The sequence below is a fragment of the Equus caballus genome, chromosome 27 (genome assembly GCF_041296265.1).
Source record: "Equus caballus isolate H_3958 breed thoroughbred chromosome 27, TB-T2T, whole genome shotgun sequence".
NCBI classification, from domain to species: domain Eukaryota; kingdom Metazoa; phylum Chordata; class Mammalia; order Perissodactyla; family Equidae; genus Equus; species Equus caballus.
In genome coordinates this window covers 41,668,125-41,682,490 of record NC_091710.1, presented here as the reverse complement: position 1 = coordinate 41,682,490, position 14,366 = coordinate 41,668,125, and the positions used below count along the sequence as shown (strand labels likewise).

Below are 14,366 nucleotides of genomic sequence, written 5' to 3'. Positions count from 1 at the left end.
CTGGTCTAATTTTTCATTTAATTCTATTATTTCCTTGTTGATTTTCTGTCTGGATGTTCTGTCCATTGGTGTTAATGGTGTGTTGACGTCCCCTACTATTATTGTATTGTTGTTGATGTCTTCTTTTAGTTCTATTAAGAGTTGCTTTACAAATTTTGGTGCTCCTGTGTTGGGTGCGTATATATTTATAAGTGTTATGTCTTCTTGGTGGAGAGTCCCTTTTATCATTATATACTGTCCCTCTTTATCTTTCTTTATCTGTTTTGCTTTGAAATCTACCTTGTCTGATATTAGTATAGTGAACCCTGCTTTCTTTTGTTCATTATTAGCTTGGAGTATTGTTCTCCATCCCTTCACTCTGAGTCTGTGTTTGTCTTTGGGGCTGAGGTGTGTTTCCTGGAGGCAGCATATTGTTGGATCTTGTTCTTTGATCCATCCTGCCACTCTGTGTCTTTTGATTGGAGAGTTCAATCCATTTACATTTAGAGTGATTATTGAGATGTGGGGGCCTACCACTACCATTTTGTGTCTTGTTTTCCGGTTTTCTTCAATTTCCTTTGTTTCTCGTCCCATGGTTTAATCTGTTCTGATGAAGAGCTGCTACTCTCTGTTGTTGTCCTTCTACTTATCTCCTCTGCTCTTGGTTTTGTAGCCCCTTTCCTTTTTTGGATTTTTCAGGAATGAGGGTTTTCCTGAGGATTTCCTGAAGAGGAGGTTTTGTGGCAATGAACTCCCTTAATTTTTGTTTATCTGGGAAAGTTTTTATTTCTCCATCGTATTTGAAGGATATTTTCGCTGGGTAGAGAATTCTCAGCTGTAGATTTTTGTCCTTCAGATTTTTGAATATATCATTCCACTCTCTTCTAGCCTGTAAAGTTTCTGCTGAGAAATCTGCTGATAGCCTGATGGGGGTTCCTTTGTAGGTTAGTTTCTTTTGCCTGGCTGTCCTTAGTATTTTCTCCTTGTCGTTGACTTTTGCTAGCTTCACTACTATATGCTGTGGAGTTGGTCTTCTTGCATTGATGAAGTTTGGAGATCTATTGGCTTCTGTCACCTGAAGATCCATCTCTCTCACCAGATTTGGGAAGTTCTTAGCCATTATTTCTTTGAATAGGCTTTCTGCCCCTTTCTCCTTCTCTTCTCCCTCTGGTATACCTATAATCTTTACGTTGCATCTCCTAATTGTGTCTGATAATTCTCGGAGAGTTTCTTCATTTCTTTTTAGTCTTGCTTCTCTCTCCTCCTCTGCCTGCAGCAATTCTATATTGCCATCTTCCAAATTGCTAATTCTTTCCTCCATATTATCGGCCCTACTGTTCAGAGCATCTAGATTTTTCTTAATCTCCTCTATTGTGTTCTTCATTTCCAATATTTCTGTTTGGTTCTTCTTTATCATATCAAACTCTTTTGTGACATAGCTCCTGAACTCGTTGAGTTGTCGGTCAGAATTCTCTCTTAACTCATTGAGTATTTTAATGATGGCTGTTTTGAAGTCATCATCATTTAGGTTATATATCTCATTTTCTTTGGGATTGTTTTCCGTGTATTTGTTACTTTCTTTCTGTTCTGGAGATTTAACGTATTTTTTCATATTGCTTGATGTTGTTGATTTGTGCCTCCGCATGGAGATAGAGTTTAGTTGCTCCTTTCACTTGTTTCAGCTGCTGTGGTGGGGGAGCAGCTGTTTATACTGCACCAACCAGGAACCCTGTCCGCAGTTGCTAACTGGGCCTGGGCCCTTCCTCGTAGCCACAGTGGTCCTTTGGATTCCCTCCTCTGCCGTGGGGGCTGTCACAGGGGGGCTTCAGGCTGCTGGTGCCTACTGTTGCAGCCCACCTAGATGTGCTCCCTCCTTGGGGTCTGCAATGGTGTTATGGGCTTTTCCAGCGGCCAGGGGTGGGATCACTTATATTTGTCGCTCCGTTGCTGTCGGCACCCACAAAATCTCACTTGTCCTCTATGGGTCGCAGGAGAGCTATTGGCATCTTCTACAGTCTGTGGTTAGTTCACCTAGCTATGCTGCTTTTGCCCTGGGGTCTTCCAGCCTTGTGGCTGCTGGCTGGGTGCCTTCTACTGGTGCTGTGCAGAGGCTTTCCCTAAGGCTGCTGTGAGCCTGTAGGGTTTCCCCCTAGACTACGGAGCTGGGTCTCTGGAACTCCCCCCAGCCCCAGTCCTCTCCGAGATCTCCGGCTATCCCTAGTCCCAAGTGGCGGGCAATGGCAGCTGGGGGTCGCCCCGCCCTCTGGGATTCTCTCTGGGCCTCTCCCGGAGCCGTGAATGCTGGGTGTGGCCCCTCTGCTAATGGCAGACAGAGAGTTTTGTCTGCTGCCCGGGCGGAACTCCGGAGCTTCCCCTCCGGGTCGCAGAGCCGGCCTTTGAAACTTCCCCCAGCCCCGGTCCTCTCCGAGATCTCCGGCAATCCCTACTCCCACGGGGCGGGCAACAGCAGCTGGAGACCTCCGTACCCTCAGCAACTCTCTCTGGGACCCTCCGGGCGCCGCGAACACCAGGCGGGGTCTCCCCGCCAATGGCGGGGAGAGACTCTCCCCGCGGGTTCAGGTGTGCAACTCCAAAGTTTCCCTCTGCATTTAGGAGTAATTGCGGGGGGTTTAGGTAGGGTTCTGGTCACCTGTTTCCACCGTCGCTCCTCTGTTGTGTGCTCGCTCCTGCCCTAGATGTGTGTAGATCCTCTGGGGGCGTCCGTTGGAAGAAAGCCGCTTGCGGGTACTAGGCTGCTCGGTCGGGGTCAGAGAGTTTTCACCTATTTCCACATCCTCCCGGAGGAAAGTCCATCCACCTTCCAATGTATAGTCGCGTGGGTATCTCAGACGTCCTGAGATGCTGTCTGGATATCCTTTGTCAAGCGATAAGTGTCCAAATAATTGTAGACTTGAAGGGGGAGAGACAAAGAGGACTACTCACAGCGCCATCTTGGATCTTCCTCGTTTGAGTTTTTTAAAAGTTTAGTGCATTCCTGTCAAAACACTTGAACCCACAGATTAAGTGGGTACTTTTCTGCCAGGTACAGATTAGTTAAGAGATTAGCAGATTTTTCTACCTACCTTCTCTTACTTAAACCTACCACCAAACTCATGAAACAACAGCTATAGAAAAGGAAGGGTCTGATGCCTTTCTTACTGATCTTAGTGTTTTGTGTTAGCTTGAAGTATGAACCGCTCGCTGGCAGCACATCCTTTAAGCTCGTTGGTTCTAATTCCTCTGTCTCAGAAACTGGAGCTCTGTTTTTCCTGATCAAGACTCTGATTGGACCTCCTCACCCTCAGATAACTCACCCTTTGCTTTATAAACAAGCTGGAGCTAAGAGAAGGGTATATGGTTACAAAATAGCATCAGCTGCATAAATCCCCAGAATTTGTTCTTTACTCTTTTTTTTTTTTTTTTTCAATTACAACGGGGAACTTGACCATTCTCCTCTTTTCAGGTTATCTGTGCCTATCAATTTTCTTCAGTGGGAGATGTGGCTTGATTTACATTTAATCTCTGTAATTTATGAGAGTCCTGTAGTCTGGGATTTACTTCTTACTCTGATGTACTTCTCAGGAGAATAAAATTTTCAGGATGCTTTTTTTGTGTGGTATTTTCGTATTTGCCTTTAATGCAGTTTTCTTTCTCTCTCTCCCCTTTTTTTAATAGAAATGTTTGTTTCCTTAAGACTTCCCAAAGTGGGACACCGAGTTCCCCTACCCCTCGGGAAAACACCATATCTGGATACAGTCTTTTAACCTGCAAACGAACTTTGCCTGGTAATGTGATTTGATAGTAATATTACCTAAAATATAAATTTTATGGTCTTCTAACGAGCCATAGTGATGAAATAATCCTCAATGTACCAGAAGCTGATGTAAACGTGGTGTATTGCTGTTTTCATTTTATATTTTTTTATGTTTATAATTGGCACAGAGCCTTGCCATTCCAAAATTTACTCAGGAGTTGATTTCCAAGGGGAAGAATTGAACGTGACCTTCGTTAAAGGAGCGAATGCCTGCCAGGAGACTTGTACAAAGATGGTTCGCTGTCAGTTTTTTACGTATTCTTTACTCCCAGAAGACTGTAGAGGAGAGAAGTTAGTGCAAATTTATTTTTCCAAGACAGTTAGCAAGACAATTTCATGAACTTTGCTCCTCTGTGAAGCTTTCATCTTTACACTGGTCATTTTGTCTAGGTGTAAGTGTTCCTCACGACTGTCCTTGGATGGCTCCCCAACTAGAATTACACACGGGAGACAAGCGAGCTCTGGTTACTCCTTGAGGTTGTGTAAAAATGAGGACAACTCTGGTGAGTACGCTTTGCTTTTCTATAAAACTGTAAAAAGATGTCTGTGTTGTTCTGATAGCTTGCTTAGTCTCAGATAGTGGAATTACGGATTTTGCTTTTCTCGGCTGAAGAGGCCTCTGATTCACCTCTAATTCCAACCGTTCCCTTCAACACTCTCTTTCTAGCCTGCGGAACAAAAACAAACCTACGTGTGGTTGGAGGAACCAACTCTACTTGGGGGGAATGGCCCTGGCAGGTGAGCCTGCAAACGATGCTGACAACTCAGAACCACCTGTGTGGAGGGTCAATCATTGGACACCAGTGGGTCCTAACTGCTGCCCATTGCTTTGATGGGTAAGTTTTGGACATGTCTTAGCCAGAGTCTTATCTTACCTTGTTGTTTTGAAGAATCTATAGTCAATTTCTTAATCATCAAGTCAGTTTATTGATAGAAAGTTATTTTTTTTAATAAAAGATATTTTAAAGCAGGGATGGTATTCTGAATGTTGAACTAGGGTCTGAGCACTGAATGATCTGATCCGTCAGAACAGAGTGTGCTGTGTTGACAGGACTGATGCTCTCTGGGGATATCACTCTTGCTTTAAAGAATAACTAAAAAATTGTTCCCAATTGTTGCCACCTCCATCCAGCACTCCTCAAAAGTATTCTTTAAAGACTTCTCTTTCAGGCCCATAGAAATTTTACCTGCAGCTTTTTGATTCACACATGCACTGGTAATATTAATAGTAAAACAGAAATGTGATAGTTAATTACCATGTATATTTCAATAAATATAATCTGATATAATATTTCTACTTTATCAGGCAAATAGTACATATGGCAGGGTTTTAGAACACTTAGAATTTGTAGTTAGGCAGAAAGGGGTTTGAGGCACAGCTCTCCCACTTATTAAAGGAATGAATGGCCTTGGGCGATTTGTAAATCTCTTCTAGCCTTATTTCCCTATCTGGAAAATGTGAATAATCATAGTATCTAATTTGTAAGGTTATTGGAAGGATTAAGTGACATGCTTAAAATGCTTAGCACTATATCTGGAACATAAAAATTACTCAAAAAAGGGCCAACCCAGTGGCGCAGAGGTTAAGCACGCACATTCCCTTTCTGCAGCCTGGGGTTCACTGGTTCAGATCCCAGGTGCGGACATGGCACTGCTTGGCACGCCATGCTGTGGTAGGCGTCCTACATATAAGGCAGAGGAAGATGGGCACAGATGTTAGCTCAGGGCCAGGCTTCCTCAGAAAAAAGAGGAGGATTGGCAGCAGATGTTAGCTCAGGGCTAATCTTCCTTGGGAAAAAAAAATTACTCAAAAAATATAAGCTATGATTAAATAAGAAATGTAAAAATGCAGAAAGCATGTCAATAGGGAAAAGAGATACTAAGAGCCCTAACATAAAAGACTCTTGATCACTTCCAAAAAATATTCTTTTTTCCCTAAAATTCCCCTCCTCCCCTGTCTGAAAGGGCAGAGCCTGGGCTACTGTGTTCCAGGACTGAGGATGCTGCTTTCGAAATATAACAGAGTCAGTGGCACAGTTGGACAGGGCAGGGCTCCTCCCTGGTTGCCACATGGCAGCCTGGGCTCCAGTTAGAGGCTGTGCTGCAGATGACGTTGTTAAAGAGAAGGCTGTTGATCTGGAAGGAAAGACTCTGTGAAGGGAAATAGTAGATCCCCTTTTTACTAAATGCACCCCAATTTGGAACCAAGAATTTTCTTCTTTTTTTTTTCCCAGCATCATTGAGATGTAATTGACATACAACATTGTGTAGGTTTAAAGTGCACAGTGTAATGATGTGATATATGTTTACATTCTGAAATGATTGCCACAGTAAGCTTAGTTAATATATCCATCACCTCACATATTTGCAATATTTTTGTGTGAGTGTGGTGAGAACTTTTAAGATGTACTCTCTTAGCAACTTTCAAATATACAACACAGTATTAACTGTAGTCACCAGGCTGTACATTAAATCCCCAGAACTTACTCGTCTTACAACTAGAAGTGTGTACCCTTTGACCACCTTCATCCATTTCTCACCCCATCACCTCCACCCTGGGGGATGGCCCCCAATCTGTTCTGTTTCTCTGAGTTTGGTTTTTTAGATTCCACACATAAATGAGATCATACAGTATTTGCTTTTTTCTGACTTATTTTACTTAGTGTAATACCCTCGAGGTCCATCCATGTTGTCAGAAATGGCAGGATTTCCTTCTTTTTTTATGGTTTAATAATATTCCATCGCGCACATATACCACAACTTCTTTATTCCAGTCATCTGTCACTTGACACAACCTAAGTTTCCACGTGTTGGCTATTATAAAAAATGCTGCTGTGAACATGGAAGTGCGGACATCTCTTTGAGACAGTGATTTCGTTTCTTTCAGATATACACCCAGAGTGGGATTGTTGTATCATATGGTAGTTATATTTTTAATTTTTTGAAGAACCTCCATGCTGTTTTCCATAGTGGCTGCACCAATTTGTGTTAAGAATTTTCATTCTTTTTTTTTTTTAAAGATTCATACCTGAGCTAACATCTGTTGCCAGTCTTCTTTTTTTCTTCTTCTTCTCCTTCTGCTTCTTCTGCTTCTTCTGCTTCTCCATCTTCTCCTCCTCCTCCCCCTTCTTCTTCTCCCCAAAGCCCCCCAGTACATAGTTGCATATTCTAGTTGTGCGTGCCTCTGGTTGTGCTATGTGGGACGCCACCTCAGTGTGGCTTGATGAGCAGTGCTTGGTCTGTGCCCAGGATCCGAACTGGAGAAACCCTGGGCCACCAAACCCTGAGCACGCAAAGTTAACCACTCGGCCACGGGGCTGGCCCCAAGAATTTTAATTCTTGAAGGCTCCGTGTTATGAGTTTACAAGAGACAATATACTTGGAAATACTGTGATCTAATTGAAAGAAAGCCACTTTGTACCTGATATTTCCATTATTTCCACTAGAGTTTTCTCTGAGCAAGTCTGTCTTGCTCATCATTCACTTAATGATGATAAGAATTTCTGGATCTTTACACAAAATGAGGCTTTATTTTAGCTTATAATTTTGTATTTACTTTGTGTATATTCATATTTTAAGGAGTTAATTTAAATTTTCATACTTCCCAAAATATAGACGTATTTTAAATAACACTGAAGTCCCTCTAATTTGCCCCATTAGAGAGACTTGTGTAAAATCACTCTAACTTCTCGACAGTTCTGAATTTCATGGAAGTAATTGCTTTCAGGTTTGGTGAAATGAGCAAGATTTTCCCGTGATAAACTACTAGAGTCTTTCCTGCCCGCAGTTTCTCTCAGAATGGGACAGTAACATTCTTGTATTTTTACTTACAGTAAACATCAAATAATTACATAAATGTACCTTTTCAATGTTTTTAACTAAATCTTCAGAGATTCAGTGCTGCTGCTGCTGGTGATGACAAATTGCCAGGAGAAATTAGGTAAGCAAAAATATGTCACATGTAGTATTTTCTTCCCAGTTCTTTTGTGAAAGGTAAAGTGAAAGGAAAAAGGACCAATATCAAAGGCCAGTCTTTCTGGTTTCAAATAGATATTTATTTTTCCCTCCTAGGCTCCGCTTGTCGGCTGTTTGGCGCATTTATGGTGGCATTTTACATCTGTCAGAGATAACAAAAGAAACGCCTTTCTCACAAATAAAAGAGATTATTATTCACCCAAATTATAAAATCTCAGAAAATGGTCATGATATTGCCTTAATAAAACTTGAGGTTCCTCTGAATTATACTGGTACGTAGTATATTTAAGGACAAGCTGTACAGCTGAATTGCATTCATTTAAGCTTTCACATCAACTTGAATAAGAGGGCAGAATCTGGGCAGATTGTCTTTATTTTCTGGTTGGTGGGGTTAGGCTAAAGGCGAGGATTGCCGAGGAAGATAAAACCTGTGACTCGACATAAAATCTCTTCTACTTAAGGGCCAAGAAATGTTAATTAGTTCCTCTGGGTAGGAATACAAGTGCATATACATTATTGAAATAATAGACATGGGAAATGTCTTTGCCATCGGGAAAGCATGGCTTCTTTTGACAAGAGTAGCAGAATTACCATTGTTTTGGGCATTGGCATACAGTCATGCGCCACATAATGACATTTCGGTCAACGATGGACTGCATGTATCACGCTGGTCCCATAAGATTAGTACCATACAGCCTAGATGTGTAGGAGGTTCTACCATCTAGGTTTGCGTCCATACACTCTATGATGCTCGTACAAAGACGAAATTGCCTAACGATGCATTTATCAGAACGTATCCCCGTCATTAAGTGATGCAAGACTGTGTTAGGAATGCATGAGGTCAAGTGGGGCCAGATATAAATTTCCAAGTCTGACTTGAGTAGAGAAGACGTTGATCAGAAGGAGGATCTGGGAAGACAGCAAACTGTGGTTGGAGGTGGTGCCTTTGGAAGGACAATGCTGCACAGTTGCTGAATGCCTGCTGTGTCCATTAACAATTCTGTGACCTCGAGAAAGTTTTTACCTCTTTGCACCTTTAATTTTCTCATCTGTAAAATGGGTATAGTAATCAGCTCATTGGTTTCTTATAATAATTAAGTAAGTCAATAGGTTAAAGCATTTAAAATAGTGCCTGGAACAGTGTAGATACTCTGCTATTACTATTAAATTAAAATTTAATCCAGAAAATTTAACGCCAAAAATGTCAAGTGAAAATGACTCTGATGGTGAAGAATTTCGTTGAATCATTGACCTCAGAAGTTGAGCAGAATGCAAAAGGGTTATTCCTCTTGGTGCTATTCTATAGAAAGAGAATATGGGAAAAGGAAAGTATGGATTTTTAAAGTCAAGATCCCCACCTTTATCTAACTAAACTCTAATGTAAAAATTACCTTTCAGAATCCCAAAAACCAATCTGCCTACCTTTCAAAGATGATGCAAATACAATTTATACCAACTGTTGGGTAACTGGATGGGGCTACACAAAGGAAAAAGGTAGAGACGACATTTTAAATATTATTCCTAAAGCAAGTCTTATATGTTAAAGTACGTGGAGAGGATCAGTTGAATTTGCCTCTGTCTAAAATTATATCCAAACTCCCGATCTTTCCAATCTATTCATTTTCAAATATTTTATTCAGTGATTCTTGAGAAGATGTATTTTTGCTTGGGCTTTGAAACATTTGTAAGGTAAATTTTTAAGCATCTTACTTTATAATAAAGGTCATTCGTTTGACTTCACATAAAGGATTGGTCTCATCTAGGGCTAACAAGCCCACTCAAGCCCCTCGTGTCCTCAGTATTAATAGTGTTCCCATCCCTCAATGCCATTGTTCTCGCCTGGTATTAATGACCAGGAATACAAGCCAGCACACCATTTCTCTTTATGGCAGGCTTTTAATCTTTTTTTTTTCATGCATCCTTCCTGCAGTCTGATAAAGCCTGTGAAGCACTTCTCTAAAGATGCTTTTAAATGTTTAAATGAAACATATAGAATTATAAATGAAACCAATGAAATTGCAGTACAGTTATCAAAACACTTTTAAAAAGATATGATATAGTAATCCATGTGCTCTTTATTAATATATTAAGTAGCAAGTTGTTCTAATAAGTACCATAAATTTGAACTTGTGATGAGCACAAATGATATTTTCAGTGACCTGCCACAACTGTAGGGTGATTGGAAAATATCTGTGACTTATATTGATGGCAGAGTCATAGGTATGGCTAAAAGTCCTGTGTTTGCCTACATTCACAATTAAAGGAAGTCTTGGACTTGAGTTGGAGGTTGGTGAAAATAAAAATGCATTTTTCTCCTATCCAAGTTTATAGACCATGTGAATTCTTTCTGTGAAGAGCCCCTGTTTATGTATACTTGAGCTATTTCAGGTGCCCTTGAGATTTTCAGGAAATAGACTATTCTTTCCAAAATTACATTCTTTATTGACACTATAGGAAATCATATTTGCATAATTCTTTGCAAAAGGAGATAGCTTGCAAGCTCTCTCCATCTTTCCTGTTTCAGTCCTTTATTCAACTAATTCAAAATTTTTGAATTTTGGCCTAGTATCTTGAGGCAGGAAGAAACTAAAAGTAACCTTAACTAAATAAAAAAAAGCTCCTAACCTCTATCCAAGGGGAACCTGGACACTGGTGGAAGTTAAACTATTTGTAAATAAATTGTTCTTTATGGAAAATACCCACTTGCATGCACTCAAAGGACAAAATACTCCTCTGTTGCCAGAGGTTTGGGGGTTTTTCCCTCAAAAACTCGTATTTTTTTAAATTATCATTTTAAATATATTAAACAAAAACTGAAAGGTAAGAACTTCCCGGCTTTTGGATTGCAGGTAGTAAGAGGGATTTTCAGAGACTTCTATTGAGATGAGAGGATGGCAGAGAATATGGAAGTAAAATCTCGGGTTAGCCTGGGGTGCTGGGGCTGTCCTAACAGCGCACCAGGGGCCAACACAGGGCTCTCTCTCTCTTTCTCTGTGTTTGTGTGTATATCTCTATCTTCTCACTGTTATTATTTTTATCCAAATAATTGACCTTATTGAAAAGTTCATCATTCTGATTTACTTTAAGACTTTAATCTTATTTCCATATTTATTGTATTTCCTATTTCTGAAGTTATATATTGGTTACCTCATAGGTGAAATTCAAAATACCCTGCAAAAGGCAAATCTTCCTTTGGTAACAAATGAAGAATGTCAAAAAAGGTACAGAGATCATGAAATAACCAAGCAGATGATCTGTGCTGGCTATAAAGAAGGAGGAAAGGATGCCTGTAAGGTAACGCACTCAATTATGAAAAAACCTACACAATTAGCTACTTGAGAAAATTAATTTCGAAACATATTTTCCATTGTATATTTCATTATAGTTTTAAAAAAAATTTAAGCCAAATGATCTGATAATTTTACAAGTAACCTTTAACAAATTGAATATATATTAGATACATATGTCACAATCTGTGCAGGGGTATGCTACATTTAAGGGGGGACAATTGTACATACAATAATTGTACTAAAATATAAGAGCATTAGATTTATTTGACATGGGGATGATGATGTCAAAATTTTTTTGTTGGAATAAACAAAAAATACAACCGTACGCTATTGAATTAAATCGGTTTCACCATATCCAACAGCTAATTAAACACAAGACACCTGAAGAACTATAAGAAATTGTATGTGTGTGGTGTGCATGGCGTGTGTAGCGTGACTATAGAATTTTAAAGGCATATCTGTTGTAACTTTCTATCATTTTGTTTTTCCACCCGTTCTGACACAGGGGGATTCAGGTGGTCCTTTAGTCTGTAAACACAACGGCATATGGCACCTGGTGGGCGTCACGAGTTGGGGTGAAGGCTGTGCCCGCAGAGAACAACCAGGGGTCTACACTAAAGTTGCTGAATACAGGGACTGGATTTTAGAGAAAACACAGAGCCAGGATGGACAGTCTTTGAAGTCACGAGCATGAAGAAGCTGTATAGACGTGGGGAAGAGCTCAGTTGGTAGCCTAAGTTTTGCAAACTGGGTTCAATTCAAATACTGAACCTTGGGATCCTCATCTGTAAAAACGTGGAGAGTGGTATGTCCCTCGCATCCTTGTCATAAGGGTAGAATGAGATCATGCATCCAAAGCTGCTGAGGGCAACGTCTTGCAAAGGCATGCTGTCAGCCTTCGGTAACGATGCTAATCATGGGAGATAGCAACTGCACATCTTCACAATTGTTTGTTGTGAAATAAAGAGTGTGATTAAAAAGTGTTCTCTTCTGATTGTAAAACAGGATGGAAGATAAGTGACTCCAGATCCTGTGCATGGGATCATTCTAATCTTACTTCTTCCTCTGGAACTTGGTATATCTCAGAGAGAATAATTTCTTCTCTGTGCCTTACTTGCATGCTCATTAAAACTTCCTACTGCCTGCCTCACTTGGGGGGAAGAGCCAATACGCTTGGGTTTTGTTCTGCCAAGTGGAAGGGAAGACACCTATGTAACATTCACATTTCCAAGAAAGAGACGGCTTACCTGAACCTGGAGGAATAGCAGTGTGACTCTTCATTTTGGCCTCCCACCTCGGTTGCCCTGGCGGAGCTGCAGGGCTCCAGGCTGGCCATGCAGCGGAGGCCTCTGGGGCTGAGGTCGTCTGATTGTGGCTCATCCCACAGGCTTCTTGGGGGGACAAGGGGCTTCAGTGCATGGTGGGCTCTGCAGTAGTAATTCAAGGAGCGTTGGTAGGTGTAAAGTAGTTCCTAAAATCCAGTCTTGTAAATTCATGGCAGTAGGACGAAGCCCTGAAATGAATGATATAAATCCTTATACGACACAAATTCCAAACTTGACGGTGATTTTCACAACTGATACCCGGTGGTTGGATTTGGTTCAGTCATGCTGACTTAACATTTACACAGAAGTGACCATTTACAAAATATTGTGTAAATTAAGTAGAAAAACAGAAAAGAGAAGTTTCTAAAAGAGATTGAGTTTTTCCTTCCGTATTCAAAGACACACTGAGTGGCAGAAGGGGCTAAAGATGGAGTGAGCTGAAGGAAGACCATGAGGCCTGGGTTATTCACAGACCACACAATAGGAAACTGAAGAGTTAAGAGTTTATTCCAGAAGTAAATTCTCCAGATTTTGTAAAATCTGGCTGGATTCCATGAAATGATTAAAAGTAAACACAATTTCAACTTTTACTTTTGCATGCAATAAAGATATTGGTCTTTGTTCTGTGTGGGTGTTGTTTTATATTTAAAAGGAAAAAAGTGTTTTGCAGTGAAAATCTTTTATCTCCAGCTTTTAGTGTTGATAATTTGAAAGGGTGTTTGAACAGGACTTTGGAGTGTTTGCAGGGTAACCCTCGGGCTTTCGTTGATCGGGAAATGACCTGGTTTGGGCAAAACCGAGAAGAGAGTTTTGAAATGTGGAATTCCCCTGGGGTATGGAATGGTCATTTTAAAGTCGCCAACTGGAGCTAGTGGTACTGGAATGGTCTCTTTATTACTCTCCATGTCTTCGGGTAGAGGAATGAACTGAGGGGCCCTTCACACAGGGAGAGCCTCGTAGGACTGAGGACCATGTAAGAGGCTAATAAGGAAAGAGCTGGAATGACTTCACCGTCACGAGGAAGAGGCAGGGGTCTCCCGTAGCGGCATCCAAGACAGGCTGGTGGCAGTACCAAGCTTGGAAGCTGGCACTGCTCTTCCCTGTGACCACAGCTCATGTTCCTGTGGCATGCACAGCACGTCTACACATCTGATTCGAGTTAGCCAAGGGCTCCAACATCTGTCTCATTTATTGCCAAGGTGTGGGAAACCCCTAATATCAATTAAACGTTTTACTTTAATTATTATTTATCTCTGCTCACTAAACTGTGAGCCACTTTGAAGGAGACTTTCTCTCTCTCTCTCTCTCTTTATTTTTTGGTGAGGAAGATTGGCCCTAAGCTAACATCTGTTGCCAATATTCTTCCTCCCCTCGCCCCCCTGTACATAGTTGTGCATCCCAGTTGAAAGTCATCCTAGTTCTTCTATGTGGGATGCTGCCACAGCATGGCTTGATGAGCAGTATGTAGGTCTGCGCCCAGGATCTGAACAGGTGAACCCCAGGCCGCCAAAGCAGAACGCACAAACTTAACAACTTGGCCACGGGGCCAGCCCACAAAGGAGACTCTCTTTTATTCATATGGCTTATAAATGGGCATTCAGTAAATGCCTGATACTGACTACATCTTTATTCTTAAGTGGAGGCAATGGAGGCTCAAAGAGGTAAAAGATTAGCTTGAGGTCACTGGCAAGGATAGAGCCGGGACTAAATTTAGCACTCATAGCCCAGATTATAGCCTATATCATGTTGCCTCATATTATGAGAAGGAGAAAAGATGACATCTAAGGCACTGGTTCTCAACTGGAGACAATTTTACCCTTGATCCCCATCCAGGGGACATTTGCAACATCTAGAGACATTTTGGGTTGTTGTACCTTGGTGAAGGAGTGCTGCCGGCCATCTAGTGGGGAGACAGCAGGGATGTTAAACATCCTACAGTGCACAGGACAGCCCCCACAACAAAAAATTATCTGGCCTAAATAA

General features: G+C 41.1%; 1 protein-coding gene across 12 annotated transcripts in view; it reads left to right on the top strand.

The window, feature by feature from the left end:
• The window catches only part of KLKB1 (kallikrein B1), a 30,120-nt gene extending 17,113 nt beyond the window's left edge, over positions 1-13,007 (top strand). For all 12 annotated transcript variants that reach the window (XM_070253263.1, XM_001490306.6, XM_070253262.1 and 9 more), the window contains 8 exons: positions 3,655-3,764; positions 3,922-4,084; positions 4,184-4,296; positions 4,461-4,629; positions 7,865-8,040; positions 9,167-9,262; positions 10,923-11,062; positions 11,564-13,007. In XM_070253263.1, the coding sequence (XP_070109364.1) occupies positions 3,655-3,764; positions 3,922-4,084; positions 4,184-4,296; positions 4,461-4,629; positions 7,865-8,040; positions 9,167-9,262; positions 10,923-11,062; positions 11,564-11,752 (1,156 nt within the window). In that variant the 3' untranslated portion in view covers positions 11,753-13,007. The remainder of the gene's footprint in view (positions 1-3,654; positions 3,765-3,921; positions 4,085-4,183; positions 4,297-4,460; positions 4,630-7,864; positions 8,041-9,166; positions 9,263-10,922; positions 11,063-11,563) is intronic.
• The last annotated feature ends 1,359 nt before the right edge of the window (positions 13,008-14,366 follow it).